Below are 27814 nucleotides of genomic sequence, written 5' to 3'. Positions count from 1 at the left end.
ATATATGGCTAAATAAGGACTCGGGCTTCCCTGATAGCTCAGTTGGCAAAGAATCCGCCTGCAATGCAGGAGACCCCAGTTCAATTCCTGAATTGGGAAGATCTGCTGGAGAAGGGATGGGCTACCCACTCCAGTATTCTTGGGCTTCCCTTATGGTTCAGCTGGTAAAGAATCTGCCTGCAATGCAGGATACCTGGGTTCTACCCCTGAGTTGGGAAGATCCCCTGGAGAAGGGAAAGGCTACCCACTCCAGTATTCTGGCCTGGAGAATTCCATGGACTGTATAGTCCATGGGGTCACCAAGAGTCGGACACAACTGAGCAACTTGCACTTTCTTTCACTTTCACTTAAACAAGGACTTAGGCCAAACCATGAACTGAAAACCAGGGTATAAACCTTAATTTATTGAACCTCAACTTTTTTTGGCACATGCTAGTTTTTTCAGTTTTATTATTTTTCATATTCTTTCCCATTATGGTTTATCACAGGATATTGGGTATAGTTCCCTGTACTATACATTAGGAACTTGTTATTTATCCATACTATATACAATAGTTTGCAGCTGATAATCTCAACTCCCAATCCATCCCGCCCCTGCTCCATCACCCCTTAGCAACCACAAGTCTGTTCCCTGTGAGTCTGTTTCATAGGTAAGTTATGTTCTATTTTAGATTCCACATATAAATGATGTATTTGTCTTTGACTTGCATAGTATGATAATCTCTGGGTCCATCCATGTTGCTGCAAATGGCATTAAGTTCCTTTTATGGCTGAGTAATATTCCACTGTGTATGTGTGTGTATATACACCATATCCTCTTTTTCATTCATCTCTTGAAGGACATTTAGGTTGCTTCCATGTCTTGGCTGTTGTGAACAGTGCTGCTATGAACATATGGGTGCATGTGTCTTTTCAAATTATAGTTTCGTCAGGATGTAGTCCCAGGAGTGGGACTGCTGGATCATATAGTAGCTTTTAGTTTTTTGAGAAACCTCCATACTGATCTCCACAGTAGCTGCACCAATGAACATTCCAACCAACAGAGTAATAGAGTTCCCTTTTCTCCACACATACTCCAGCATTTATTTTTTTGTAGACTTAAAGATGGCCATTCTGACTGGTATGTGATGGTACCTTATTGTAGTTTTGATTTGCATTTCTCTAATAATTAGTGATGCTGAGCATCTTTTCATGTGCCTATTGCTCATCTGTACATTTTCTTTGGGGAAACATCTATATACATTTTCTGTCCATTTTTTGATTGCTAGTGTCACTTTTTTTTAAACTGAAGCAATAGCAACCTTGACTTTTTTTGAACAGCAATATCTTGTGAAGCACTAGCAGGAACCAAAATTTCATGTTTTCTAAACTAAGTATCAATGCAAAATATTTCTAAACTTGAACTTTAAAACTTCATTGAGTCTCTGCCACAAGTTAACCTGGTTGTCTCACAGGAAAGGGTGTGCACCTTGATGTCCAATGTCCAGAGTCCTGACCCAGCTCTTGGCTTCTGTTGGATGGAAAAGGCCAAACTTCCATAGGAACTAATGAAATCACATTTTTGTCTTTCAGGTTCAGTATTTCTTCAAGATCTTGGATAACTAGCAGTGTAGAAAGTAAAGCAGTCACAGGTTGGGGCATTTAGACAAGAGTGAATCACGCACATGAGGAATGTGTTCATTCTTTTATTGTCCGTTGTTTTAACCTGACTGAATACAAGATCAACAAGAGCACTGTACTCCTGGCAATTATGACATATGTTAGAACATGGATTTTGCACTGTAGACAACAGTCAACATCAGTCTATGGGGTACTGCATTGCTTTTTATAAAGTCCAAAATAAAGATTTATTTTCAAACAAGTGACTTTGGTTTATTTCATACATTACACTTTTTCTTGCAGAAAAAAATAAAATTGTACAACTGCATAAATATAAAATTCTTCCACCATGAAAATGGTTAAAACATTCATAAAGACACAGCACCAGCATGTGATGCCTCCAGAGAAAGGAAAAAAGGAAAGTGAAAGAAAATGTACAAAGCAAATTAATCGGCCCTATCACTAGCCAAAGTGATGGGCGCTCCAGATCTCACCCACAGTTTCAGAACGGACTGGAGGACGGGGAGAGGGAAGTCAGGACGGCATTCAGTACAAAGCACAACACAACCCATCACCTCTGTGTGTTTCCATAGTGTCACTTAAAATTTAAAGGGCAGTTCCCCCATGACAGCCCACCCCACCCCCCACCCAGACCCAGGAAAAAAAAAAAAAGAAGACCTAACACCACAGGAAAAGACTATGGAGTGTGTTAAAAATGCTCATCGATGGGCCGTTACATCTGAAAGAGCCAAACCCAAAGAGGAAAAAAAAAAAAGTACCATGCCAGTTTTATTCCCATTGAATATTTACACCTTGGACAGCAAACCTTGCTCACATAGAGTAGAAAACGGATACGATAAAACATGGCTTGAAAAATGACCAGAGTGTGCACCTAGAGTACTGTACACTAAATGAAATACACAAGGCAGCAATACTTAGGGGCAGAAACACTGCTTACTACAGGTCAGTCATGGAATCATAATTTACAGTAAAAATGGGCACGTCCCAAGGCTCAATTTTTATTTTTTTCATCATTTACAGTAGAATAAATATTTTGTTGCTATTGCTACACTTTAAATTTACATTCTAACCTATTAAATGCAGAAAGCTAGTGTAAAGCATATAGATTAAGTGTAGGTCCCATACGTATGACAGTTTGTTCAAGACTAGTAGGTTTTTGTATCTTTTTTTAAACTTTTTTAAATGGCTAGTGGGAAAGATGTGTGCTTGTGATCAGCTCTTAACTTCAATTTTTACATCAAAGCGTCCCTGAAAACGGTCTTTCTCACTGTACCCAATGTTCTCACCATACGCCTTACACTCTATGCGGATTTCAGTGTCCATGGTGAGGTTGGTGAACTGCACAGCCAGGAGAGGCTGCAGGTACTTGGGCTGCAGAAGCTTGCCGTAGTAGGGATAATACTGCAGAGGGAAACCAGGGTAGCCGCCCAGTCCAAAGTACTCTATGCTTCCAACTTTCTCCTTATCTTCGTCTCGCTAAAAAACCAGAGAGGGAATGAGATTTTAATGGCTCACATCCTGGGAATCACTATTTGTACTCACACACAAATGAGACTGTCAGTCCCACAAAGCTGTCTCCTAGAACACCATCAGTCATCCTCTAAGATGCCAGCTCAAACTCCTCCGGGAGGAGGGGAACATTAACCACTGGAGGATGTGCCACACCTAACATATACTATATTTGACACATATGCAGCCTAATCCATAGCAGCCTTGAGAAATGGTCCTCGAAGGAGACTGTGCTCATTGTACAAACGGGAAGCTGCAGCAGAGGCCAATTAAGCATTTCTTCAAGCTAACACAACCTTCTAGAAATAGAGCCAACACTGAAAGTCAGAAACTCTTCAGTATGGGTCCAGTGGATATTCTCAATGACATTCTCTCTCAAAGTTTAACTATGTGCCTTGCATTTTCTTGTGTCCATTTCCTTTCTTGGTGCTAACATAAAATTGGACCTTTTGGAGATTCTTTTATTCTACTTAAAGGAAATACACATTGATGGTTACCTTCATATTTTTATTTTTTTTAAAAAAAAACAAACAACTTTTCAGTGTAAAATTGTCAGTTGGAAAAAAAATGTTGGCCTCAAGTTTTTAACACAACATATAGGCTTCAGAAACATTTGTATGGGCTAATTCACCTCTCAGATCTTTAAACCAGTATCCCAAATGATTAAATTTGTTTCTTGTTCCAGTGGAGAAACTGACAGTTTTATTCTTGTTACATCTTATGGTTTTGTTAAGTTTTACCCAGCGTTGACTTCCCTGGTGGCTCAGATGGTAAAGCGTCTGTCTACAATGCGGGAGACCCGGGTTCGATCCCTGGGTTGGGAAGATCCCCTGGAGAAGGAAATGGCAATCCACTCCAGGACTATTGCCTGGAAAATCCCATGGACAGAGGAGCCTGGTAGGCTACAGTCCATGGGGTCGCAAAGAGTCGGACACGACTGAGCGACTTCACTTTCACCTACAACTCAATTGGCTGAGACTAATTCCTGGAAGCAGTGTTTCTTATTTCCAAGTTAAAATTTTACCTCTAATTTAAAACCATCTCATTTATTCTCCCCTCTCCCCCACCTACCCTCAGTAACTCAGATCTTACCTTGCCAGTGCACTGAACAGGCAGGACATACGGATTATACTTCATCACTGGGTAAGTCTCCAAGGACTCATTCTTGGGAGGCTAAAAATAAAACCCATGTTGGTCAGTAAGTCTGTAAATAATTTTTTTTTATTTCTGAAAAAGAAAACTAAAACTTGTAGCCCAAACAAGTACACTTTTGTCAGCTGAAATAATAACCAAACACTTGAGGACAGCAGAATGAATGACTGCCCTAACCAATCTAGGAAAGGTCATTAAATTTCTTGAAAATAAATGCTCAACTTTTGTTCTAAATGGAACTTCTAATGGTAACCCATTATGTGCTCTATTCAAGAACACTGAAAAATAAGAGCCAACTCAGAAATAATCCTCTCTTCTCATTTGCTAAGATTAAAATTAGATGGAAAGGTGGGTTGACATTTCTGTTTTTATAAAACTGGGCTTTCCTCCCGAGCCATGAATAAATAATGCCATCCTTCTCCTTTAAGCATGCCTTCTTCAAGTAAGCTTTCCTTTTTTAAATCTCCAGTAGAGGCACTGTCATTTAAGTCCCAATTTTGTTAGGAAATTCCAGCATATAAAACAGATAAAGGTGGCGCTGCCCTAAAGTCTCGTAAAGGGGAGAATCCACTGAAGGGACCCACAGTACACTTTGAAAGTTACGGCTGAAGTGAAATACCCAGGGCCTGCCCTCCTACATCCCTGGCTCAAATCCACCTCATAAGACGAGTGAGGAACGTCTACTCCCTGGAACACAGCCACTTGCCTACTCACATCAGCAGAGCACGAGTCTTGACATGAGACGTAAACAGTCTAATCAGAATTAGATAAAAGGGACAATTTTCTGTATCAGTAAGGGCCTTTTGGTACTATTGTTTTGGAATACAAAAAGATGATCATCTAGATTTAACTCTCTTGGAACTTTCTGCCAGCAATAGACTTATCTTTAAAATATGTCGAGAAAATGTTTACTAACAAAGTAGGTACTGGACTCTGTCTTTAGGGAGGAGGAATCAGGTACATGAAGTAAGACGTGGAGTCCTACAATCTCTATAATTGCAACAACAAAAGAGTTTGGGATTTGGGATGGGGTGCTAGTCAGAAAGTGGTGATGGGTAACCAAGGGGAGTCCAAAGCAGGGGGCCTTGCGGGGGAGACTGAAAAGTACGAGTAGCTGAATTCATAACTTTAACAGAATATAAATATGCAGAGAGATGTGAATCATAACAGACTAGAAGTACTGCCTCTGTAGGGGACAAATATCATTCAGCATCTATAAAGAGAAAATACCAAAATTACCAAAAAGATTCGAAGAGCAAAGATCACGATTAGTCCTTGGGACACACTGCACCAATTCCTTTCACTGCTAAGTAGCTGGTTTATCTTGGTGAAGAGCTTCCTAGCAATATGAACATCAACTCTGTGTGTGATGTAACGGCTCTCACCCTTTTTCTTCTATTATATCCTAGTCCAGACTTCCCTGGGGCTCAATCAGTAAAAAAAAATCTACCTGCAATGCAGGAGACCTGAGTTTGATCCCTGGGTCAGGAAGATCCCCTGGAGAAGGAAATGGCAACCCAGTCCAGTATTCTTGCCTGGGAAATCCCATAGAGGAGCCTGGCAGGCTACAGTCCATGGGGTCGCAGAGAGTTGGTCACGGCTGAGTGACTAAACCACCACCATCCTAGTCTAAGTGAAAAGAAGATTTAAAATTCTGTTGAGCGATACATTTCTGTGGGCAATCCATCAAATCAGCCAGCCATCTACCCACTCATCTATTTTTTCCTCCTGTGGCAGTGAGGGGGTTTTGTTACATCCTTCGGTTATGGTAATAAAACTTTTCATCTCTACATTGACTTTTAAAAAATATTATTCATGGGTAACATTGTGGGGAAAAAAATAGCATGTAACAGAAAGTTGATGAACAAAAGAGCCAGATTCCAGAAGGAAGTAAGTTTGTTCATATAACTCTGTATATTGCAGTCAATTCCTATCAGAACCAAAACTACCCTTTTAATGGTGATATTCATATGCGCAAATGCAAGAAACCTTATGGAAGAATGCATGCTTAAGAGAAAAGGATGGCATTTTTAAATTCATGATCTGGGGGAGAGAATAAACTTAGCAATTGTATAAAAGCAGAGGTAACACCAATACAATTTTTCCTTCTAAAGAATTACTATCATCGCACTAAATAGAGGCAACTTGCCATTTTTTGGTGATCTCCAGGAATACTTACCTTTTAGGGGTTGCAATAATGGCAAAAACCAATGGCATTGTTATAAAAGTTCAACCTAGTATTCAACTAATTTTGCAATGAAATCTTTGTTCAATAAGAACAAAGTTTATTTCTGATGATCAGATCATTTTTTTCAAATTACCAGATACTTTTTTTTAATATAAGTTTATTTATTTTAATTGGAGGCTAATTACTTTACAATATTGTATTGGTTTTGCCATACATCAACATGAACCCACCATGGGTGTACATGTGTTCCCCATCTTGAACCCCCTTCCCACTTCCCTCCCTGTACCATCCCTCTGGGTCATCCCAGTGCACCAGCCCCAAGCATCCTGTATCCTGCATCAAACCTGGACTGGTGATTCATTTCATATATGATATTATACATGTTTGAATGCCATTCTCCCAAAACATCCCACCTTCTCCCTCTCCCACAGAGTCCAAAAGAGTGTTCTATACATCTGTGTCTCTTTCGCTGTCTCGCATACAGGGTTATCGTTACCATCTTTCTAAATTCCATATATATGTGTTAGTATACTGTATTGGTGTTTTTCTTTCTGGCTTACTTCACTCTGTATAATAGGCTCCAGTTTCATCCACCTCATTAGAATTGATTCAAATGTATTCTTTCTAATGGCTGAGTAATACTCCATTGTGTATATGTACCACAGCTTTTTTATCCATTCGTCTGCTGATGGACATCTAGGTTGCTTCCATGTCATGGCTATTATAAACAGTGCTGTGATGAACATTGGGGTACACGTGTCTCTTTCAATTCTGGTTTCCTCGGTGTGTATGCCCAGCAGCGGGAAATATATACTGTATACTGTGGCCCCTAGAGTACCAAGATCAGAGTCTGACTGTACAGGCAGGTAGGTTTTAAACTTAAGAGATACCTGTTTCTCTTTTTACTTTTAAAGAATTTATACAATTACATTATAGAAATGCAGAACAGGGCCACCGGACTGATGTCAGAATTTGACTCTGCCACATAGGACTTCTCTAACTTTAGGAAATAAGATTAATGACCTAACTCTAAGAATTTCAAGATGGCTACAGAGGTTTTCAATGTTACTCTACTAATGGGGCTTTAAAACTGTCACTGAGGACCCTTTAAAAACTCATTATAGTCTCTTCTTCTCATACCAATTAAGAACTACATTTAAGTGTGAATGGCTCATTGAAATTCTGTGATTTAAAATATTACTTGCCTTAGGTTTGAAGCCCAGAACTCGGTTGAGCTTTATAATGACACATGGTTTGCCATCTTTGTAGCCGTAAGTTTCATCATTTATTCCAGAGCAATTTCCCAGCCATTCAAGCTTGAACCTGCAGACTTTTCGCTCTCCTTGTTCGTTGTTCAATTCTCCTCGATCTTTGAGTTCGCTGGGCACATCTGAAAATGCAAATGCCATTTGCACATTGTACTGACAATTCCCTGAGCGTTACTGATATAGGACAGGGCTCTCTTCCTGTCACAATGACTGATTCTCAGACAGGGCTATCCTGCACTTACTGTATCGCCTGAATTAAGGAAAGATTCCCAGCAAGCCATCTCTCATCTCTCCACTGACCTTAAAAAGGTCTTTTTACCAAAAGCACCAGCCAGTACCTGACCTCACACCAAAACATCATAGTACTCGATAGAGCTTGATGAGCACGCACATGATGTCTGCTCTCTAGCAATATTTCTCTTCCTTTAAATAATGGATGACTCTGCTGTTTAGAAGACTGAAAGGAAACTGGATCTCTCTTCATGAGTAGCATTGTTTGCACCGGTCAGCATCAGCTGAGCTCAATAATGGGGATGTTATAATTAGAACACAAATTAAAAGGACTGCCAGTAATTTTCAGAACTAGAAGTTTCTTTACTGGGATTTCTTAGAGCTATGCTGCTAATGAACATGCTAAACAGTAAAAAGTGAACAGGAAAGAATTGTTTTTCCTTTTCAACCACCATTCAGGCTTTGAAAAAAATTTTTTTGAGTTTTTGCCTTTTAACACAGTTCTTATTAGCATTTGTTTGATGGGGAAAATTTATAGCTGTGTATTTTAAATTGAAAGCCTTAGGAAAAAATAAATGAAAATAAAATTCAAAGTTAAAGCATTCTGCAGGAAATTGATGCAAATACCATAAACTATGTATGTGTATGTATTTTTAAGTCCACAAATTAACTATTTTCCCTTCCAATAATAAAGTACCTCAGTTCAGTCCATCTCCTGAAAAGTGATTCACTCTATCATATAGGCCATTTAATTATTACAAAGTAAGATGAAAATCTCATTTAAATTCAAATGAGAAAAATTTCATGAAGATGTTTCTTTTAAATTACTAAATCCTTTCAAAATAACTTAAAATGACAATTTACCCCATATTACACAACCATCTGCCATATAAAGAACTGGAGTTGAATGGAATTAGAAAAACTGATTATCACCAAGTAACTCACAGAAGCATCTTATTTGTGATAGGTATGATAACAAAGCTAGGAAATTCATACTCCAGGGAGCAAGGGGGAGGATGTGTTTGTGTCAATGGCTTAATGAAACTAAGAGCTATTCTTTACGTTCATCAGTCATTCCCTTATCCAGATGCTTAGCTGCCCAAGATGTATTTCATTATCCATCCTGGCCAGGGTTTCTAAAATATACCCTGACCATAAACCCTCTTCCATCAGTTCAGTGTGGTTATAGCTGATCACACCAAAGGGTCATTTGGGTGAGAGAAGGTCCTATGAACTCTTCTGTAGGGGCCAGGGGATTGGGGGGAGGGAGCGGGGCAGAAATCTGGAAATATAAGCAATTGTGTTTCTCAAAACCAATGTATATAGGAGGATCAGAATTGTAGTATGGTCTTTGAGTCTGATCAGTGAATAGAGATGCCTGACAGTGTTCAAAACACACCTTTCAAGTAGGGGTTAAAGTACCATTTGCAGCTATACAGTTTCACTGTATCCAAGCCTAACCCATAAAGTCTTTCTGCTTTAAAAAACAAAACAAAACAGTTCCTCTCAATATAGTCAGAGTTAATCTTTTAAATACTTTAGGAGGATCTTTCAATCATTAAATACCAAATAGAAACAGGAGATCAGAATTAACCAATCACAATAATCCAAAACATGTCTACTTACTGCCACAATCTTCGAAAACCATATCATCCTTCTGGGCCGAATCTCTGTACTTCTTCAGGAAATTATCTATGTTATCCACATATGTCATATAGCTCTTGGGATCGTTAGGACGAAAGGCAATTTCAGTCTTTTGGATCTGAGGAATCTGTGTTAATCCTAGACCAGGTAGAAAGTTAGAAAAACAGAGAAAATCATGAGTGGGAAGGCAATCAACCATGATACTGCAGACTCTCCACGTGTAAAACATACTTTGCTAATGCATTCTGGCTAAAAAGAAACCATGAGTCCACCAAAATATGCAGAAGCAGACTCTTCACATGTAAAACATATTTTGCTAATGCCTTCTAGCTAAAAAGAAAGGCTTTTGAGACTTCCCCAGTGGGTCCAGTGGTTAAGACTCCACCTTCCAATGCAGGGGCTGTAGGTTCAATTCTGCAGTGTGCAGCCAAAAATTTAAAAAACTGGGTTAAATTCTCTCTTGTGTGAAATCCTTTCTCTGGCATTTAGGTTAAGTACATAAGTACCAATGATTGTGTCTTAAGATCAGATATCATATAAGTTCCCCAGCAACATTTCATGATAGACATACCTCTGTTTTATGAATGAGACACTTCTTGCACAGAAAGCTTAAGTACCTGGCCCACAGTCACAGAGGAAGTGGTGGAACCAGAATTCCAACCCAGGCATACTGTACTCTAAAGCCTGTTCTCTTTCCAGTCTTCCTCTGTGCCCAAGTTAAAAAAAAAAAAAAATGCATTGCAAGCCAGTATCTCATGCAGATGATTCTTCCTTCCCTAACTGCACATAAGACTGAGCACAGAGGTCTTCCTCCATATTCCTTTTAATCAATGAACTTATGACCACTGAAAACTGCAGACTTAAGACTACTCAACAGAGACATATGAATCTTTTAACCTAAACTGGAGGAATACGGAATTTATGTGCTTCTCCAGCTTTCCATTCCAAACATTCTGAGCAAGTGCCAGACAGGGTAAAAACCAAAGTATGTATACCTTGGATTTCCACTCTTTAACAGACTTCTTAGATTCTTTAACTTCTAAAAGCCTCTGCCATTGACATGACTTCCTAGATAAACATTTGAGCAGAGCTACACAGCACTGTCTCAGACAGCGACTGGACAGTCAGTCACAACAGCATTCTATTCTAGGGCTGCAGATAAAATATAAAATGCACAGTTATACTTTAATTGCAGATAAACCATGAATAATGTTTTACACAAGTATGTCTTACGTAAAACTGGGGACATACATAAAAAATTATTCATGGTTTACCTGAAGTTCACATTTAACTGGGCAGCCTGTATTTTTATTTGTTAATCTAGCAACCCTATATGAATCCCCAGTCCCAGACTTGCCCTCTTGGTGTTGAGCACAGAAGAAGCCTCATCATCACAGTCTTTCAGGGTAACCTCCATTGCTCTCACTTCGAGGCTTATTAAATGTGCAGCCTTCCCAGCTCTGCTGGGGACCTGCCAACTCCCCATCTCCAAGGGTGCAATGTGGGAATCTCTGCTTACCAAGCTTGAAGAGATCCTTAAGCACTCTTGGTTTGAGAACTACTGCTGTAGAGGATGAGAACCTGGGTGTGGCAGTCCTGACTCAATGACCTCATTAAAGCAGAAGTGATGACCAGAGGGTAGTAACCATTTGGTGGTTTAGTCACTAAGTCGTGTCTGACTCTTGCAACCCAATGGACTATAGTCTGCCAGGTTCCTCTGTCCATGGGATTCTCTGGAGTGGACTGACACTTCCTTTTCCAGGGGATCTTCCCGATCCAGGAATCGAATCATGTTCTCCTGCATCTCTCTGCAGGCAGATTCGTTACCAACTGAGCTACAAGGGAAGCCCATTTAGCAGCACCATTTGTGAGGCTTCAGACCAGGTTTCAGTAGGGTCTGGGCTAAATGACCCGTTATTTTTCCTCATCATTAACGATGGCTTTGCGCTTCAAAAGTAATTAAATAATGAGGCTGGGGAGAGCTCAGGGCTGAATGGGTAAGTTCTTCTGTGCCTGCAGTTACCTAGAGGCATGGAAATGATGAAGACGGAACGTGAGGGTCTGCAGCCAGGCAGAGAGGGTGCCCAAGACAAGCTACGAGTGACATCTCAGAAAGGAAAATGAAGAACCTGAAGAATTTCTGGGGGTAGGGGGAGTGTCAATGGTGATAAAAATGAGTCTAAAAGGGAAGAAGCAGGAAAAGACTCTTCCATTAAAAACAAAGGTTACTACAATTAAAACATTTTTTTATGATGTTCACAAACCATAGAAAATCATATGACTTAAGCAATTTAAATATACTCTAAAAAATGTTTTTCTGTTGACACATTATTAACTTAGAAAATGGGCATTGTGATTATTTATTGTACAAAAAAAGGCCACATGATAAAGACGATAGAGACCTACATGCAAATATACACAAACAAACAGACTGCCACTGGGACTGCCTGCCTGAGCTAGAGCAGTTGGCAGGGCACCTCCTGCTGAAATACAGAAAGTCTAGGAGGGAGGGTCGTTGCTGGTTTGCATTGTAAACAAGACATCTAAGTCAAGGTGACTTCCCTGGACCTGGGGAAGAGCAGAGGCAGGCCCAGAGCTAGAGGTTTCACAGGACTCGGCCGGAGGGGACGTTCTCCTAATCCTGGAGTCAGGAGGGAACAGAAGAGCCTCAGGGACCTTCACTGGTCTCCGGGGTCGGGTGGGGGGGCCACTGAGAAAGGCAGTGCACAGGGCGAGCAGAGCTCAGGCAAAAGCCGCTGAAGGTGTCAGGTACTCCGTGTGCCTGCACGGGGGTGGGCAGAAACAGACTAACATACGTGCACAGGGTTCAACAGTGTTTCCAGGCTTGGGCAAGAGAGGGGCGGGAGAGCAGTGGACAGACGAGAGAGAGGAGACCAACCGTCAGAAGCCGAGGAAGGAAAGAGGTGGGGAAGAACCGGCTGGCTGACTGCAAGGACATCAGCATGGTGAGTCAGTCACGGCAGTCGCGGTCTCTCTGCAGAGCGGTGACACAGCAAAACACAAAACACTAACAACGTCCGTGAGCCGGTGTGAGATTTGGGGCATCTCACCCAACAGTTCGAAAGGTCACGTTGAGAGCAAACATGGTGGCATCTGAATGGCGAGGGGAGGGTCACCCGGTCAGCGTTCCCTCTGGCCCAGCTTCAGCTCTCCTCCCCAGCAGTCTGCCTTGCACTTTCCGGCTGCGTCTGCATCTCTCTTCCCTGGCTATGCTACCTCCCAGGTGGTATGTGTGTACGAGTACAAGTGATGTACTTCTCTGGTTCTCCCAGAGAAGGAAGGAGAGCAAGAAGAGGAGGTGGGGTTCTGCAGAGAGCTGTCCTTTCCCTCTCAATGCCGAGTGCAGGGTCCCCACTATTAAACAGACCAGGTGACACGTGTGAGACCCCAAAGCATTAGCTCCTTTCACTCAGTGCTCTGGCTCTTTACTACCAAAAGGGCATGGCTAGTGAGTTCTTCAGCAGCCTGAGAGCTCTGGTGAAAACCAAATTCATGCCTATCCAGAGACTTGTACCAGACCCCGGTTTTTTTTTTTAATAATGTACTGGGACAGAGTAGACCACCTTGATAGCATCCAAGGCGAATCCATTTCTATCACCACAATTACTTTAGCAAACCTGGTTCCCCTCACTCCTACAACATCATGCAGAGCTAGTGATCGAGTCTGCACACCAGCAATTCTTATCAGAAACACTGCCATTAGTCATCTGATTAATGAAAATACAGATATTATTATTACATGCACAATGGCACCACTGGCTCAGAAAAGAGTTATACACCACGGGTCTTGTATCCACCAAGTTCCAAGAGCCCAAATCCTTCAGAGAGCTTGGCTTATGATCAAGCCTGTATGTTACCATATGAGAGTCATGTAGATCAAATACACTTGGAGAATCTCTGTGTTCTGCACGGAGAAACATCACTGATGAAACCAAGGATGTAAGAGGTGAAGTGGACAGGTAAGCTTTGGGTCTTGCCATCCTTTGAGTTGCCCAGCTGGATAAGACCTTGGGCCAAAGTTGGCAGATGGAGCCCAGGAACGACAGACCAACCCCCGGGGAGTGCAACCACGTCTCGCTCTCTTCTATAGGTGAAACTTCCCCTCTGGAGTCTGCACAATCGTAGAAGGTATAACTAATATAAGCCTTCGTGACTATCCTTTTAAGATACTCAACTTCTGATCTAAATGTTCCTTCCAGAAAAGCATGAACCATTTGGGTTGAGGTCATGCAATCAGTTTCTCTCTCTAAACCCTAACCTATGGGAGCACACACATATATAATACACAAAGATCCAGGAGGCCACCCCAGAGTCAAGTGTGGCTCTCGCCTCCTTGGTGTGTTCTTCAGCTCCCCTTCCTCATATTTCTGGAAGGCCCCTCACTCTCTCACCTACCACCTTTGCCTCTTCTCTTTGTCTAGAATCTGCTAACCTGAAAATTTCTCTTCCTGGAAGCTATCAGAGAGCAATCCCCTGGACTGTTCTGTTCTGAATAATGTTAATTAGGAGAGTTCTCTGATGAGATTTTCTCTAAACCATTAGGAAAATTCCTAATAATTTCTCTAAAGCAATTAGATACTCAAAAGAAGAAGATGAAGGACCCTTGACCTGGTATCTAAATCCTTTAAACCATTTATATTATCAGACTAATTTTCCATTAGTCTGGGATAAAAAGGGATAGAACTGGATTTGGCAACTTCTTTATTTTCTTGGGGCTTCCTGGTGGCTCAGATGGTAAAGAATCTGCCTGCAATGAGGGAGACCTGGGTTCGATCCCTGGGTCGGGAATATCCCCTGGAGAAGGAAACAGCTACCCGCTCCAGTATTCTGGTCTGGAGAATTCCATGGACAGAGGAGCCTGGTGGGCTACAAGTGATAGGATCGCAAAGAGTCATCTTGAGTCCATAAGCAAATTTCTCAACCATGACCCTCTCCAAGGACTCCACAAATCCCTTCAGCTGTCCCTCTCCACAATGCTCACTCCTTACAATTGTTAGTTATAGCTCTGGATAAGGACAAGCTTTGTTTGCAGTAGTAACTCTCAGAGGCCAAAGACAGCAGAACACCCAATCACTGACTTGCAGTTTCAAATTATATTCTAGGAAACAGACCTAACCTTCTGCTTCTCCAGTCTTCTGAACTTGAACCTACATGAACCACACTAAGCTCTGGACAGCTTAGCCCTCAACTAATCATTTGCTGTAAATTACAGACTATTATCAAATAGAGTCACCTGAAAGGACTGAAATGAGAATCTGGATATGTGAAGCTTTAATATTTGGTTTTTAATTAGTATGTCAACTTCACATAAGATTTGAAGTTTAATTAAAAAAAAAAAAACTTTTGGCTTTACACTTGACTTTGAATTACATTGACCTCTTGGTTCCCCATTTGAATTACATTGACCTCTTCTTGGTTCCCCATTTCTTGAGAAACAAATAAGGAAAACACATCACCATGAACTTTAGTAGGGTTCACAGCAGGAGGGGTCAGGGGAAAGTAAAAGAGGAAGGGAAAGGAAAGAGAAAAGAAAGACTGTTTATTAAGAAAAGTATTTTGCTTCTAATTAGGTTTATAATGTAGCAAGCTTATAATTTCTCCATCTACTTACGAGTTTGAAGTATTTAAACTAGAATGCATTCATTTTAACCTTGCAAGGTTACTCAAAGGGAATTCCAAAGTACAGCTGCTTGTGCCTGTCATTTATTACAACCAATAAATTACTAGGCCAAATACCCTAAATAGGAATCACTTTTCACAGAAACCTCCAGAAGACAAAAAAGTGCTTATAAAGGTAGCCTTGCACATACTACATACACACTAGTCTCCTGAACATTCCAAGTAGAAAAGTAATTTTCCATTCAAAGAAAAAACTGGGAACGTGGTTTTATACACATAGTCATACAAATCTAGGTACACATAAATACACACATACATGGGCTTCCCTGGTGGCTCAGTGGTAAAAAACCTGCCTGCCAAGGCAGGATAGGCAGGAGATGCGGGTTTGATCCCTGAGTCAGGAAGACCCCCTGGAGGAGGAAATGGCCACCCACTCCAGTATTCTTGCCTGGAACAATCCACGGATAGAGGAGCATGGTGGAGTACAGTGCATGGAGTCACAAAGAGCTGGACACTACTGAGTGCACACACACACATGCACGTGCGCGCGCACACACACACACTCACACGTATTCCCCCTTCAAATGCCACTAGGTTATTTATGGGTTTTGATTGTTGCTTTTAATTTTTATGTTACCTATGCAGGATTAATATCAATTTACCTTACAAAAATACAATGAGGGCACAGGAGAAAAGGTGCCACTGTACTTTCTGGAAACCAGTCGCCTAAACCTCACCTTCTGCCTCTGATTCGCTTTCGACTGTGGCCTGGGATCAGCTGAAATCAACCCCCCTGCCTCTGGGCAGGTTCACGTCTCCACCTTCCCCAACCCGCAAGAATCTCAAGAAGCTGCTCTCTTTGAAAAGTCTTAGAAAGATGGGTAGCTGGACTCTCTCTACAGCCTATTTGGGTGTTCAGTAACCCTCACTGTATGGAAATCTTTTCTCCTAAGTTAAATGGCATGCACATTGGTTGAAGGCTCTTCTCCATTTATGGAATTACCCTATACCATCAGATTTTTTTTTTTTCCTATATTTGTATAATCATCTTCAGGTGAGCAGAGAGAACTACTGATATTTAATTCAACAGCTCTATCTTAGACTATCTTAGGCTCTATCTTAGTGTTGGAGAAGACTCTTGAGAGTCCCTTGGACTGCAAGGAGATCCAACCAGTCCATTCTGAAAGAGATCAGCCCTGGGATTTCTTTGGAAGGAGTGATGCTAAAGCTAAAACTCCAGTACTTTGGCCACCTCATGTGAAGAGTTGACTCATTGGAAAAGACTCTGATGCTGGGAGGGATTGGGGGCAGGAGGAGAAGGGGACGACAGAGGATGAGATGGCTGGATGGCATCGCTGACTCGATAGACATGAGTCTCAGTGAACTCCGGGAGTTGGTGATGGACAGGGAGGCCTGGCGAGCTGCAATTTATAGAGTCGCAAAGAGTCAGACACGACTGAGCGACTGATCTGATCTGATCTTAGACACACATGGAATTTCACAGGGACATAGCTTTAATATCTTGTATAGCTCATTATTATGCTTGTTCTCAGTAAAATAAATAATAATCAGTTTTATAATGGAAAACTATAAATAATCAAATCTACCATATTAATGATGCTTTTTTTTAATCCAAGGCCAAACTGATGAACAAGCACACACAGTATTTTGATTTTAGATACAAAATTTGCTAAGTGACCAATATCCTAAAATAAGACGCCGCATTGCACAGGATATCTGATGATGTCTACTCATGCATGTTATGTGGGGAAAGATACTTTGCTGGCTGGAAGCCACTAGGCAATACCCTCCCATTTCCCCTTCGTCTTCCCAGCTTCTCTCATCTTGTCTGTCAGATGAGCCATGAGGTCTGGAGATTACTAGAATGAGAGCAAAGAACAAGCACAGATAGCAAGTGCAACCCATCGTATTTCACCATAGACAGGGAGGTAGAAATGGAGGCTGAAGGTTGATGTCGTTTCTACCACCACCTTCCCCAAAAGAGAGCGGCAGAAAAGCCCGACATGAAGCTTCAGATTCATCTCCCCACTCCCATCTCCACCTCTGCGTGAAATTTGTTACCTGGTTCTATTCACCAGAGGTCTTTGCTCTGCTCAGTCATCTAAAATGAGCATATGAAGTAAGACACATTTTTTTCTGTGACTCCAAGAATGCTTTTAAGTTAATCAGTAGGCTTCCTGTGCACCTGAGCTGACATGATTACTCATACCTTTATCTTTAGACTAGAAGAAAAAGCACCCTGGGTGGGTGAATTGTGAAGGTGTAAGAGCCAGGCTCACTGACGAAGGGACCCTGGAGTTTGCTGTCCTCAACCCTTTACCAAACTACAAGTCTGGGTAGGTGCCCCTGGAAACCTTAGCGCCACCAATACCAACTCATCCATAGCCTCAGACTCTGGGAGCAGGCTGGCAGAACCCATGGGGGGAAGGGAGGAGAGGCAGGTGGGGGAACTGAGTGCCAGGTGGGGCTGGAGGGCATCAGCTGTTTATCATATAAGCTCACAGATCAACAGAATCTAACGGAATGGCAGAAAAACACCTTGCTGGCACTCTGAAGTAACAATTCCCCCAAAGTATAAGGAAGCCAGATATGTCCAATTCCCCCTTTTGAAATTTAAGTGAGAGAGACTAAATACAGTGTGATAATAGTTTGGAAAGAAAAAAAAGGGAATTCTGAGACTGACGTAATGACTTCTCAAGAAATCACTGGCATTACAGTGAGACTGGAATTCCAATGCCTTGACAAGATGTTTCCCAATCAAGGTCAAGTGGAGCCTGCTGGTGGTGGCAGTGTGGTCTGCTGGTCTCTGCCCACCCTGTTCCCCTGCCTCAATGCTGGCTACCATCTCACTGAAAATATGAGCCCTTTAAAATGAATTCTTCCTATCCTGTACTTCCCTGGTGGCTCAGATGGTAAAGCGTCTGCCTACAATGCAGGAGACCTGGGATCGATCCCTGGGTTGGGAAAATCTCCTGGAGAAGGAAATGGAAACCCACTCCAGTATTCTTGCCTGGAAAATCCCATGGATGGAGGAGCCTGGTGGGCTACAATCCATGGGGTCGCAAAGAGTCGGACACGACTGAGTGACTTCACTTAAATCACTTCCTACACTGAGCCATCTTTACATCAAAACAAAACAAAAACCTGCCCATAACTTAAGAGGAAGAGCACACATCCACACCTGCTCACCAGGAAGCAAGGCGGCTGGGGATCTCCCAGACCCCCTGACTAACACACGGTGACCTTCGTTTCATGCCCCTGTGGCTCTGTGCGTGCAGGGCGGGGTGGACGAGGGATGGACGAGGGATGGAAGGGGAGACTTCTCCCTCACACCACTGGCCAGGCAGCAAAAAGCGCAGGGTCAAACCAGGGGCAGGCACAGTGAGTGTGCATGTGCATGTGGGCACGTGGGTGTGCCTGCTGCTCTCTCCTGCACGCTGACAACTGCGTCTCTCTCCAGACCCAACACCCTTAACCTGTGAGAAGAGATGCCACTGACCACTGCTGAGGATCTTCTTAAGAGGGTCCCCCAGGGAGGAAAGCTTGGCAGGGGTGAACCCAAAAGTGGGGGTATTTTAGAGGGAGAGGGTAGGACCACCACGATGCCACTTAAATGTACTTAACCATTTTTCTTAAACATGTTTCCTAACCCAGATTCTCCCACTCTCCATGGAAAGCTAAGACCCTATTGTTGTTGCTTAGTTGTTAAGTCCTACCCGACTCTTTGTGACCTCATGGACTCCATCAGGCTTCTCTGTCCATGGGATTTCCCAGGCAGGAATACTGGAGTGGGTTGCCATTCCCTTCTCCAGGGGATCTTCCTGACCAATGAAAATCTAAGTGTACAAAACATCCATGTTATATTATCCAAAGGCTGGAAATACTAAATTCAATATCCAAAAAGAAGACACTCTGCTTCCAGTGAAATGACAGGGCTATACAAAATAGAGGTACCTGTTAACAGCTACCATTTACCTAGTGCCATGAGGTTTGTGACTCTAAAGTACTATTCACTTTATATATATGTAGTATCTTTTTTAATCCTTAATCCCTATTTTATAGATAAGAAAACTGAGGCTTAGTGAGGTTAAGTACTGTGTGGAATGGTGGGATTGTGTCCAGTTCCACAGCCCCTGCTTATCCTTTTCAGGTCCGTTTTATTGGGAACTTATGTGTCATGGCTTGCGACCTCAGGAACTGTTCTCACGTTTAGGTTACGCAACATGCAACTGCCAACAGGTAACCATTTTTTGACCCACCAAAATAGCAAATTAATATGTTTCAACATAAAATCTCAGCAGCCCTTGCCTTCCAGGCTGAGTAGGCACTTCTGTTTCAATATCACACAGCAACACGACTTTGTAAGGAATATTATAACCACCTATGGCCACAACTGGTCAGGGCAAGAAACTGTACGTTATCTATTTTTTTCTACATTTTTCTCCTGTTTAAAGATTTATTCCTTGCCCTGAGACTTTTGTGTTTAGCCCCGCAGCTTGTCCAGTATTATAGACAAATAGACGCAAATGTTCTGTACAATTGCCGCTGCTTAATTTGGCCACATTCACACATGTTATTTAGAAGAGATCTGATGCCAAGGTATTCCAGTGTGAAACGGGCAGTCAAACCTCAGTCTGGTCAGGTTTGTCTTCATGACTCAAGTTCAGTTAATAATAGCATTAATAAGTCTTTACATCTTTAAATAACAGACCACCTCTTTCACACTCACTAAGTTCATTTGACTTAAATATACACTTTCCCCCCTTTAACGGTCATGAAAACAGAGGCTTAAATATATTAATTTGAAGTCAAAAATTTTGCCAGTGTTTCTATACAGTCCATCAGTCTGTGGCCTGAGAAATAGTTATTGCCTACCAAAAATATAAATTCTTAAGATGTGTTAAAGAGAGCCCGGGAGGGTCCTTCAGAGCACTCAGGGAGAGTCCACAGGCTGTGCTTCTCGATTCTCAGCAGCGAGTGTCCTGCCGACCCGGCCACCTCGCTCAAAGGCCACTACCACTTTCAAATGAATGTTATGTCCCTTGAAAAGCTGAGGTTTGTAAAAGGAAGCTTGGCCTAGCCTCTACTGGCAAGATGATGGGTGAGGAAAAGGAGAGACAGCGAAACGGCAAAGAACTTGGGGGGGTGTGAAAGGGGGTGGGATGGAGGGCTGAGGAGGACTCTTCCTGTGACTCAGACCGAAGGACAGGAATGCATATTTCCAAGATGAGCCACCGGCATTCCTCTGGAGAAGTGACTGTTTGTCAGGTCAGTCCAACTGCTGTGAGGACACTAAATATAGGTACTCAGAACACGTCTTTTAGGAAGGGGCTGGAAGGAAGGGGAGGGAGGGAAATGCAAGGTCATTTGTAAGCCCTTACTTCAAAGGGCTGGCTCTTTGACTATTTCTTTTTGAAAGTGAAACTTCCCTTTCTGAAGAGACCATGAAGAATACTTTTAATTTTATTACGGATTGACTCCACAAAGGTTAAATACTCAAGGGCCAGTTTTTAAACTGGAAATTTTCTTTAGGAAATTAAAGAAAATGCTTGACTTTGTTGTCACCTTGAGTATAAGAATTGTTAGAAAATGGCATCATGATTGAAAATTAGCTTTTAAATGGCAAAAAAAAAAAAAGGAAGTCTACAAAGATTTAGAATTATGACTGCTAATGCTACCATAAAAGCTGAAGCAGACATGAATGTTAAAAGACACACCATGCTTGACTGTCACAAAAGCCAGTGTCCAACATGTTTACTTAAGATCCTACATTTCTCTGTACAAACCAGAATTCTCACCTCAACCTTTCCACAGACCCACCTCTTTGAGGAAACAGTTGTCATAAACTGTGAATTATTTAGCAGGTTTAAGTCATTTTATATACTTACATGTTCTCTTTTTGTCATTTCCCAAATCCCCTAGATCTAAATTTATCTGTAAATATTTAGGATTTTTCTGACAGTAGAGGACTATTTGACTTGGGGCTAACAAGGAGTGTTTTCCAGCTCCATATTCTGAAGACTTTCTTCTGAGAGTCCTTCTCAGGCCCAAGGAGGAGGTGGACATGACAAGCTTGTGACTGGCAGCCACACTTGATCAAGGCCACTCAGTCCCATGAAGACAGCCTCGAGACTGTCACCTCAATACAGCTGTTAGTAAACCGTTGCCCGGGGAAAGTGGAGACGGGACACGTCACCGCCACCCCTGGTGGCAGCCTCAAGGTCACTGACCATGTGAGAACCTGGAAGTTATGCAACATTTCCTCTCTCGAGGCCTCCTGACAATGACTTTTAGACCAGCCAGACAGTACAATCACTAACAGAATAATCGAGTGTGCTGGCTCTGCGGTCTCGTCCTTGTGTCAGTGTCAGGCAAAAGGGCCGTGGGACTCCCCGGGGTTTAGTGACCGCCGAGGATACACATGCCTACAGGGCAGGTCACTCTACAGTGACTGCATTCACGTCACAGCAGGGCTCTCATGTGGCAGCCTGCACTTCTCCATGATAAGCTCTTTGTGGCCCCAAGTTTTCAGAGCTAAAGGAGACAGCTACTTAACCTGCAAAGGGGGCCCAGAAAGCCAGTAAATAAGATGCCTACTAAACAAACAGACATAAATATTGGAGTGAAGAGAGTGTGCCTTGTTGAAGGTCAAGCTGCCCGTCAAGAACAGGTGAAAGAATGGACTCCTGAAGTCAGGACTCCCCTCCCTGGGAGTTGGTGGCCATTTCAGGGCGTCTCATCATCCCTAAAAATAAATTAACCTTTAAAAACGAGAGCCAAAGTGGTTTTTTAAAGGATTTATCTGAGTCATAGTCCCCTCAAGCAAGTGAAAAATGTGTGTGAGCTGGAAAGGCCCCATAACAAGCCCACTAACCAACCCCTTGGGTGTGAGGGACAATGAGAGCAAGGCTCCGGTCAGAGTCACAGAGCAGGTGAGCACCAGACTGGATAAAGGACCAGGGCTCTTTTCCCTCCCAGCAGAGCTGGGAAAGATGTCTGCAACCCCAGCAGCATTGCCTGCAATGCAGGTAGGAGAGCTGGCTGCAAGAGACACAGTCCCCATTTTTTCTTCCCAGGCTGGCTTTGCAACCACATGTCAGACAAATGTTCAGAAGAATGTGCTCAGAAAATACAACTATTGTTGGCAAAAGTGTTATATCAGTTGCGAAAGTGACCCTTCTTTTACTTCCAGAAGAAAACTGAACATATTTACATTCATTTTACCTGGTGGGGCCACTCGGTCCTGATATGTGGGCTTAAATTCACTGATGGTGAGCAGCATCACTTGGATGGTTCCGATGAAGATGCCCGCCAGGCAGCCATAAAAAATTACGTAGAATAGAAGGATCTTAACTGCAAGGAGAACAGACAGAAATAAAAAAGGCTATGAAGCAGTCCTGTGCTCAGAATGCAGGGCGAACCTTGCCGGAGATGACTGGATTTCCTTCCTGGCTTCCCCTCTAAGCTGTGTCTTCCGAGTCTCCTTTCCCAATCTTGATCAAGAGTCTGCACCTCACTCCCAGACTCCCAGACTGTGGGGCAAAAACAGGGGGACAGGGAGCCCTCCATTATAATGTATCTGTGTTGCAGGATGGTTAAGGGTATGATGAATATTCAACGAGAACTAATATTCTTTAGGAAATACTTTTATTCTCTAAATTTAAAAAAAGAACAGTCATGAAGATCATCAATAAAACCTAGAGCTGTGTTTGTGTGCTTATGCAATGCCTTTCAAATATGACAATATACTCCCTTAGAGAATGATGTTTCCTTTGCTTGCTTATCCCTTGACATTCCAACACTACAATCCAGGCCCTGATGCTTCTCCAAACATTCGAATGCCCATGAGTTTTTATGCTGAGAAAGAGTGATGAATGCTGAGCAAGCTGGTGAAGCTCTCTTGACCAAGTATACCCTCTTTCCTTTTGGGGCACCAAACAAGGGGGGACAAAAGAAAAAAGAAGGAACTGCTATGGTAAAATGGCAAGTAGAAATTTTTATTTCATCTTCTGACTGGACTCAGATTAAGGACTGATAAAACTGACTTCTCTTCTTCCCATAGTTCACAGGATAACAGAATGGAAGCTGAAATAGCTGCAAAAGCCAAAATAAAAAAAAAAACACCAAAAACCAAAAAGAAAAACCCAAAAAACAAACCTTGAAGCCCATGGACTGGAATGAAGGTATCAGTTACCAGTTTACAGGGATTATCTCCCAGATTAGCCGCATAGTAACAGGCTGTACTAGGCATCGCCGGGCAGCCCTGTGCCAGCCAAACACTCAGTGTGAAGGCAGCAGTGGGAACGGGGTTATCAAGTCTGAAACATGACTGCACAAAGGGGCCTTAAGTTACTTCTCAAAATGCTCAGATTCCTGCAGTAAAAGCTGGGGTCCTTGGGAAAAAGAAATAGAACAAAAGTATTATTGAAGTGTGTGTGTATGTGTGTGAAGGAGGTCAGGAGGGAGTGGGTTCACTGTGGCTAGAATTAGCCAGGTTTGCCTTCTGTGTATACTTCAAAGCTCAACTTTTCTATCAGCGATAAATAGTTCAGGGGAAATGATACTCTAGAGTTGTTAAAACAAGCAAAATCCACATAAAACCATACGAAAAATGCTTCACCATAATCCTTTTTCTCCTCCATTTAAAAAAAAAAAAAAAGGAAAAGAAGGAAATGGGCAAAGACCCACGCCAAGATAAGAAGAAATGAAAAGACTGTACAATCCAGAACTACAGCTGCCCAGCTCAATCCATGCCTCCCCGCAGGACAAGAGTTAAGTGCTGCATTCTGTATCCAGGCAGCAGTAGGCAAATGGCAAGGCTGTGACGTCAAGAGATCTGGAAAAATTTTCCAGTGAACGCTCCTAAGAGGTGCAGGAGCTGGTGTAACATGGTCAACGCGGTTCTCTGCTGCCCCCACCCTAGGCGCTTATAGCCTAACCACGGAAACGTTTAACACTCATTTCTGGGGCTCCAGATACCCGATTCTAATGACAGGAGGAGGTACAGAATTGAGGCTACGATTTGATTTAAAATACAAGTATGACTGGGGGAAAACAACTCATTTTGCAAGCACACTGATTCAATTTCAGGACATACAGCCTCCCCTATCTGCCCAACACTGTACCCTCCGGGAATTGAGGGGTTCTCCACTTTTGTGCTGAGGTGTTACTGAGCACAGTCTCCACCGTCGGTGCTGTGAGGTCACTTGCTTCCAGTGGGCAAGGCAGGTGTGGTGGGGCGTAGGCACTGGTGCCAACATGCTGGCTCGAAAAGAAAAACCAGGTATATTGTACCAACCTGACAGGGTGGCGCAGAGGGTACACTTTAGACACTTTTTTTTCCTTTTGAAAAAATAGTTCTTCCTTTAAAAAAAAACATATAAGTAATATAGAATAATTCCAATTAAAAAAAAAAAGAGTACCCTTCAAAAGGTCATATGCAGAAGGGAAAATGGCATCTGGGCCCAGCGGTCAACATATACACCTACCAACACCTGTATTAACTTAACAAAAAGGTAGACAGCACTGGGCGATTTGCGTGCTGCGCTCTCTCCAGCAGGTGACAGGCAAGGCTCTTGCGTCCATCTTGGTGAAAATCTACCTACAAGCAGAACTGAACCAAGGGCAACCTGCCCTGGTCTCAAGGGCATCCATGTTGGGCCCAGGACTGGAAAGGTGGCATTTTCTCCACAGGAAGACACGGCTGCTGCCGCCTTCTCTGTCTATGAGAGACGCTGTCATTTCCTATATGGCCAGAAAGGAGTAGACATACTACTGCAAAAGAAAAACTGGATTTCTTAGCCCAGCACCTCATCTGCACCTTGGAAAATGGAAGGAAAGATGAACCATAAGCATCAGTACTCACGTCTGCATTCATGAATCAGTGTATCGACACCGCTGTAGGTAGTATCAAGACACAAACACCAACACACACACGCTTTCTCTCTCTCTCATATGGAGGTCCTGTCAGTTTACAGAACAAGTCGCTCCATACTGCCTTACCCTCTAAAACAAATATTATTCTGGAATTGGAATGAGGAAAGAAAGATGTTTTATGAGAGGGGAAAACTCTAGAGGGCCAATTTTACAATATGCCTAGAATCCATGCAGCCCCTAGCCCCTGCCGAAGCTGTGGTCAGATCATCGTGGTAGGAACCTCCAGTGAATCTGGGAGAAGGGGGCCCATCCTGCAGCGCACCCCTCAGACCTCACTCAAGTTACCAAGAGTCGCTGGGAGATGGCCCAGGCTGGGAGCTGTTCATTCCACAAACACCCTGAATTCTCCAGGCCTTCCCTTCCACGTTAAGAAAACACAGACAGCTATCATTCTGCATGAGAAACTATGGCAGTAACCCCACTGAAGAATACAGTCTTCCCAAAATAAAATATAAAATACAAGCTGTAAGCCATCGCCTTAAAGACGTGCATTCAACATGCTCAGGATACCTATGCTGGTATGGGATAAGATTTCACCTTGACTAACCTTGAAGTGTGATGCATTATTAACCCTTTACTTTTCAATCAAGAGAGACCCATTACAGGCTGCTTTTTTTTTCCCCTCTACAAGAATCGTACGTTCCAGGTTCTTCCATTTCAAAATGTCAGCCAAGCGCTATTTCCCTGACTCATTCTCCTGCCGATGCTCACAGAGCCTTCCAATCAGAAGAATCACATCAGCACCTACCCAGGGCTCCCTCAGTGGTTGCAGTGGCCGGGCTAGTGGTGTTGGTGATGGTGATGATGATATTAGAGAAGGAGGGGGCAGTGATGCAGGAGGGGGGAGTTCCCTCCCTCCTTCCTTCTCTCTTCCGCAGTCACGACTCATATTCAGATTTGCCTACAACTCTGCCCTTCAAAATGACCTTACCAAAAAAAAAAAAAAAAGTCACCCTTCCCGTGTAGAGAGGTAGAAGACAAGTAAGGTATCTAATTTGCAACGGAAAAAAAAAAAAAAAAAAAATCTATCCAGCCAAGCAACAGGGTACTCAAAATCTTGTAAGATGACCTGTTTCTGCCTTTATGCTATTTATTTCTTACACCCAGGCACCGATTCTGCCTCTCTCTGTAGACCCTGAAAACAAACCGACTTTGCCATGTTTGCGGGCCAAGGCTCAGAAACGGAGTCCTGACACAGAGCTTCCAGGGCTGTTTCTGGGCTGTGATGACTCCAGGGTAGGTCATCGGTGGCGAGATTCTAGGTCTCGCTACGAAATACTGCAGTGTATGGATTCTGTCACCGCCGCCCCCCACCCCCGCCTTCTGAAGTACATATTTAGACTAGAAGATAGGTGCTATAATACACAAACTCTCCTGCATTCGATCCGATTTCCTTCCTGCGGTTCTCTCAGAGCCTCAAATTTCATTTTTAAGGACTTGGGACACGACTGTAAGGGAGAGACAGATCAACTCTCCCACCGCCGTACCGTTCCCCGGACGGAAGGGCTCCAGTGATGCTCAGATAGTCTACAACTGACCGAGACCGCCACAATCCACATAACGCTCTACCTGGCGAGCTCCCATCCCCGCCCGCGCCTATCCCGGGGACTCTGCATTCCGCACAGGGATGACAAGCCCGGGCCAGCGCTCACCACCCGAGCCCGCTGCGCCCTCGCCAGCGCGGAGAGCGCCGAGCGGTCCGCAGAGCCTGCGCGGGGGATGCGCCTACCCGGAAACACAAGGCGCTAGGGGGGCAAGAGCTGCGGACCCCGTACTTACACCAGCTGCCACCGGTCCTGCCCAAAAACTCCTTCTTCTCCGAGTTCCAGATAAATTTCTTCCAGCTGCCCTCCTCCTTGGCTTTTCCGCGGGCCATGGTGGCGGGTCAGCAGCTGCCGCAGGGACTGAAGATGGGTGACTGCGGCGTGCGCCCTCGCGTCCTCCCGGGCTGCCGCTCGGTGTTCCCGGCCTGGCTCTCCGCTGGCTGCACCCGCCGCTGGCGCTGCGGCTCTCTGAGTGCCAGACGCGCGGCGGAGAAGCAGAGTCAGGAGCGGCAGGAGGGGTAGGCGGCGGCGGCGGGGGCGGGGGCGGAGGGAGGAGGGAGGGACCGCGCACGCTGGGCGGCTCCGAGCCCGCACCTATTGGTGGGCGCGCGGCCGCTCGCGGGCTCTCTTTGGTCCGCCACGCGCTCCTCTTGCCCTTTGGAGGTGGGCGCGGGGGAGGGAGTTCGGGGCCCGCAGATACGGCTCCCGCAGCCACCAGGGACGCCTGTACGGCCCCCACCTCCTATGACCTCTGCAGAAACAGACAGGGACAGGAGAAAGTCAGAAGGAAGGACGAACAAACGACTGCCGTCCGCCACGAGTCGAGAAATTGGCTGGGGGAGCCCTACCTTTACTATATACCGCGCGGGGCGGGGCCTGCGGCCCGAAGGGGCGGGCGCGGGGCTGGCACAAAGGAACAGCGCGGCGGCGGAGGCGCGAGGGGCGGGCTGGAGCCGGGGCGGGGAAACGGCGAGCCCGCAACCCCGCGCAGCCCCCTCCTCGATCCGGGCTGGGCACAGACCCGCCCTTCCGTACTGAGCTGCTCTGCACCTGCGTCGCCC

The 27814-nt window shown here is 43.8% G+C and overlaps 2 protein-coding genes and 1 non-coding gene across 3 annotated transcripts in view; 1 reads left to right on the top strand and 2 right to left on the bottom strand.

The window, feature by feature from the left end:
- The window catches only part of NME7 (NME/NM23 family member 7), a 248398-nt gene extending 245996 nt beyond the window's left edge, over window positions 1–2402 (top strand). The window contains exon 12 of the mRNA XM_061382555.1: window positions 1573–2402. Coding sequence (XP_061238539.1) covers window positions 1573–1605 — 33 coding nt within the window. The 3' untranslated portion in view covers window positions 1606–2402. The remainder of the gene's footprint in view (window positions 1–1572) is intronic.
- ATP1B1 (ATPase Na+/K+ transporting subunit beta 1) lies at window positions 1670–27571 on the bottom strand. The gene is made up of 6 exons (XM_061382556.1): window positions 26989–27571; window positions 22498–22626; window positions 9595–9750; window positions 7675–7859; window positions 4222–4302; window positions 1670–3096 (listed from the first exon to the last, which is right to left on the bottom strand). The coding sequence occupies exons 1-6, from the start codon at window positions 27083–27085 to the stop codon at window positions 2833–2835; spliced, it is 912 nt and encodes a 303-aa protein (XP_061238540.1). The 5' UTR covers window positions 27086–27571; the 3' UTR covers window positions 1670–2832.
- LOC133228337 (small nucleolar RNA SNORA66) lies at window positions 13171–13303 on the bottom strand. Its single transcript, XR_009730189.1, has one exon. It is a non-coding gene; the product is annotated as a small nucleolar RNA SNORA66 (small nucleolar RNA).
- Window positions 27572–27814: the final 243 nt, after the last annotated feature.

Source organism: Bos javanicus, chromosome 16 (genome assembly GCF_032452875.1).
Source record: "Bos javanicus breed banteng chromosome 16, ARS-OSU_banteng_1.0, whole genome shotgun sequence".
NCBI lineage: Eukaryota > Metazoa > Chordata > Mammalia > Artiodactyla > Bovidae > Bos > Bos javanicus.
Note: the sequence above shows the minus strand (reverse complement) of the source record. Positions and strands in the feature narration are given on the sequence as shown.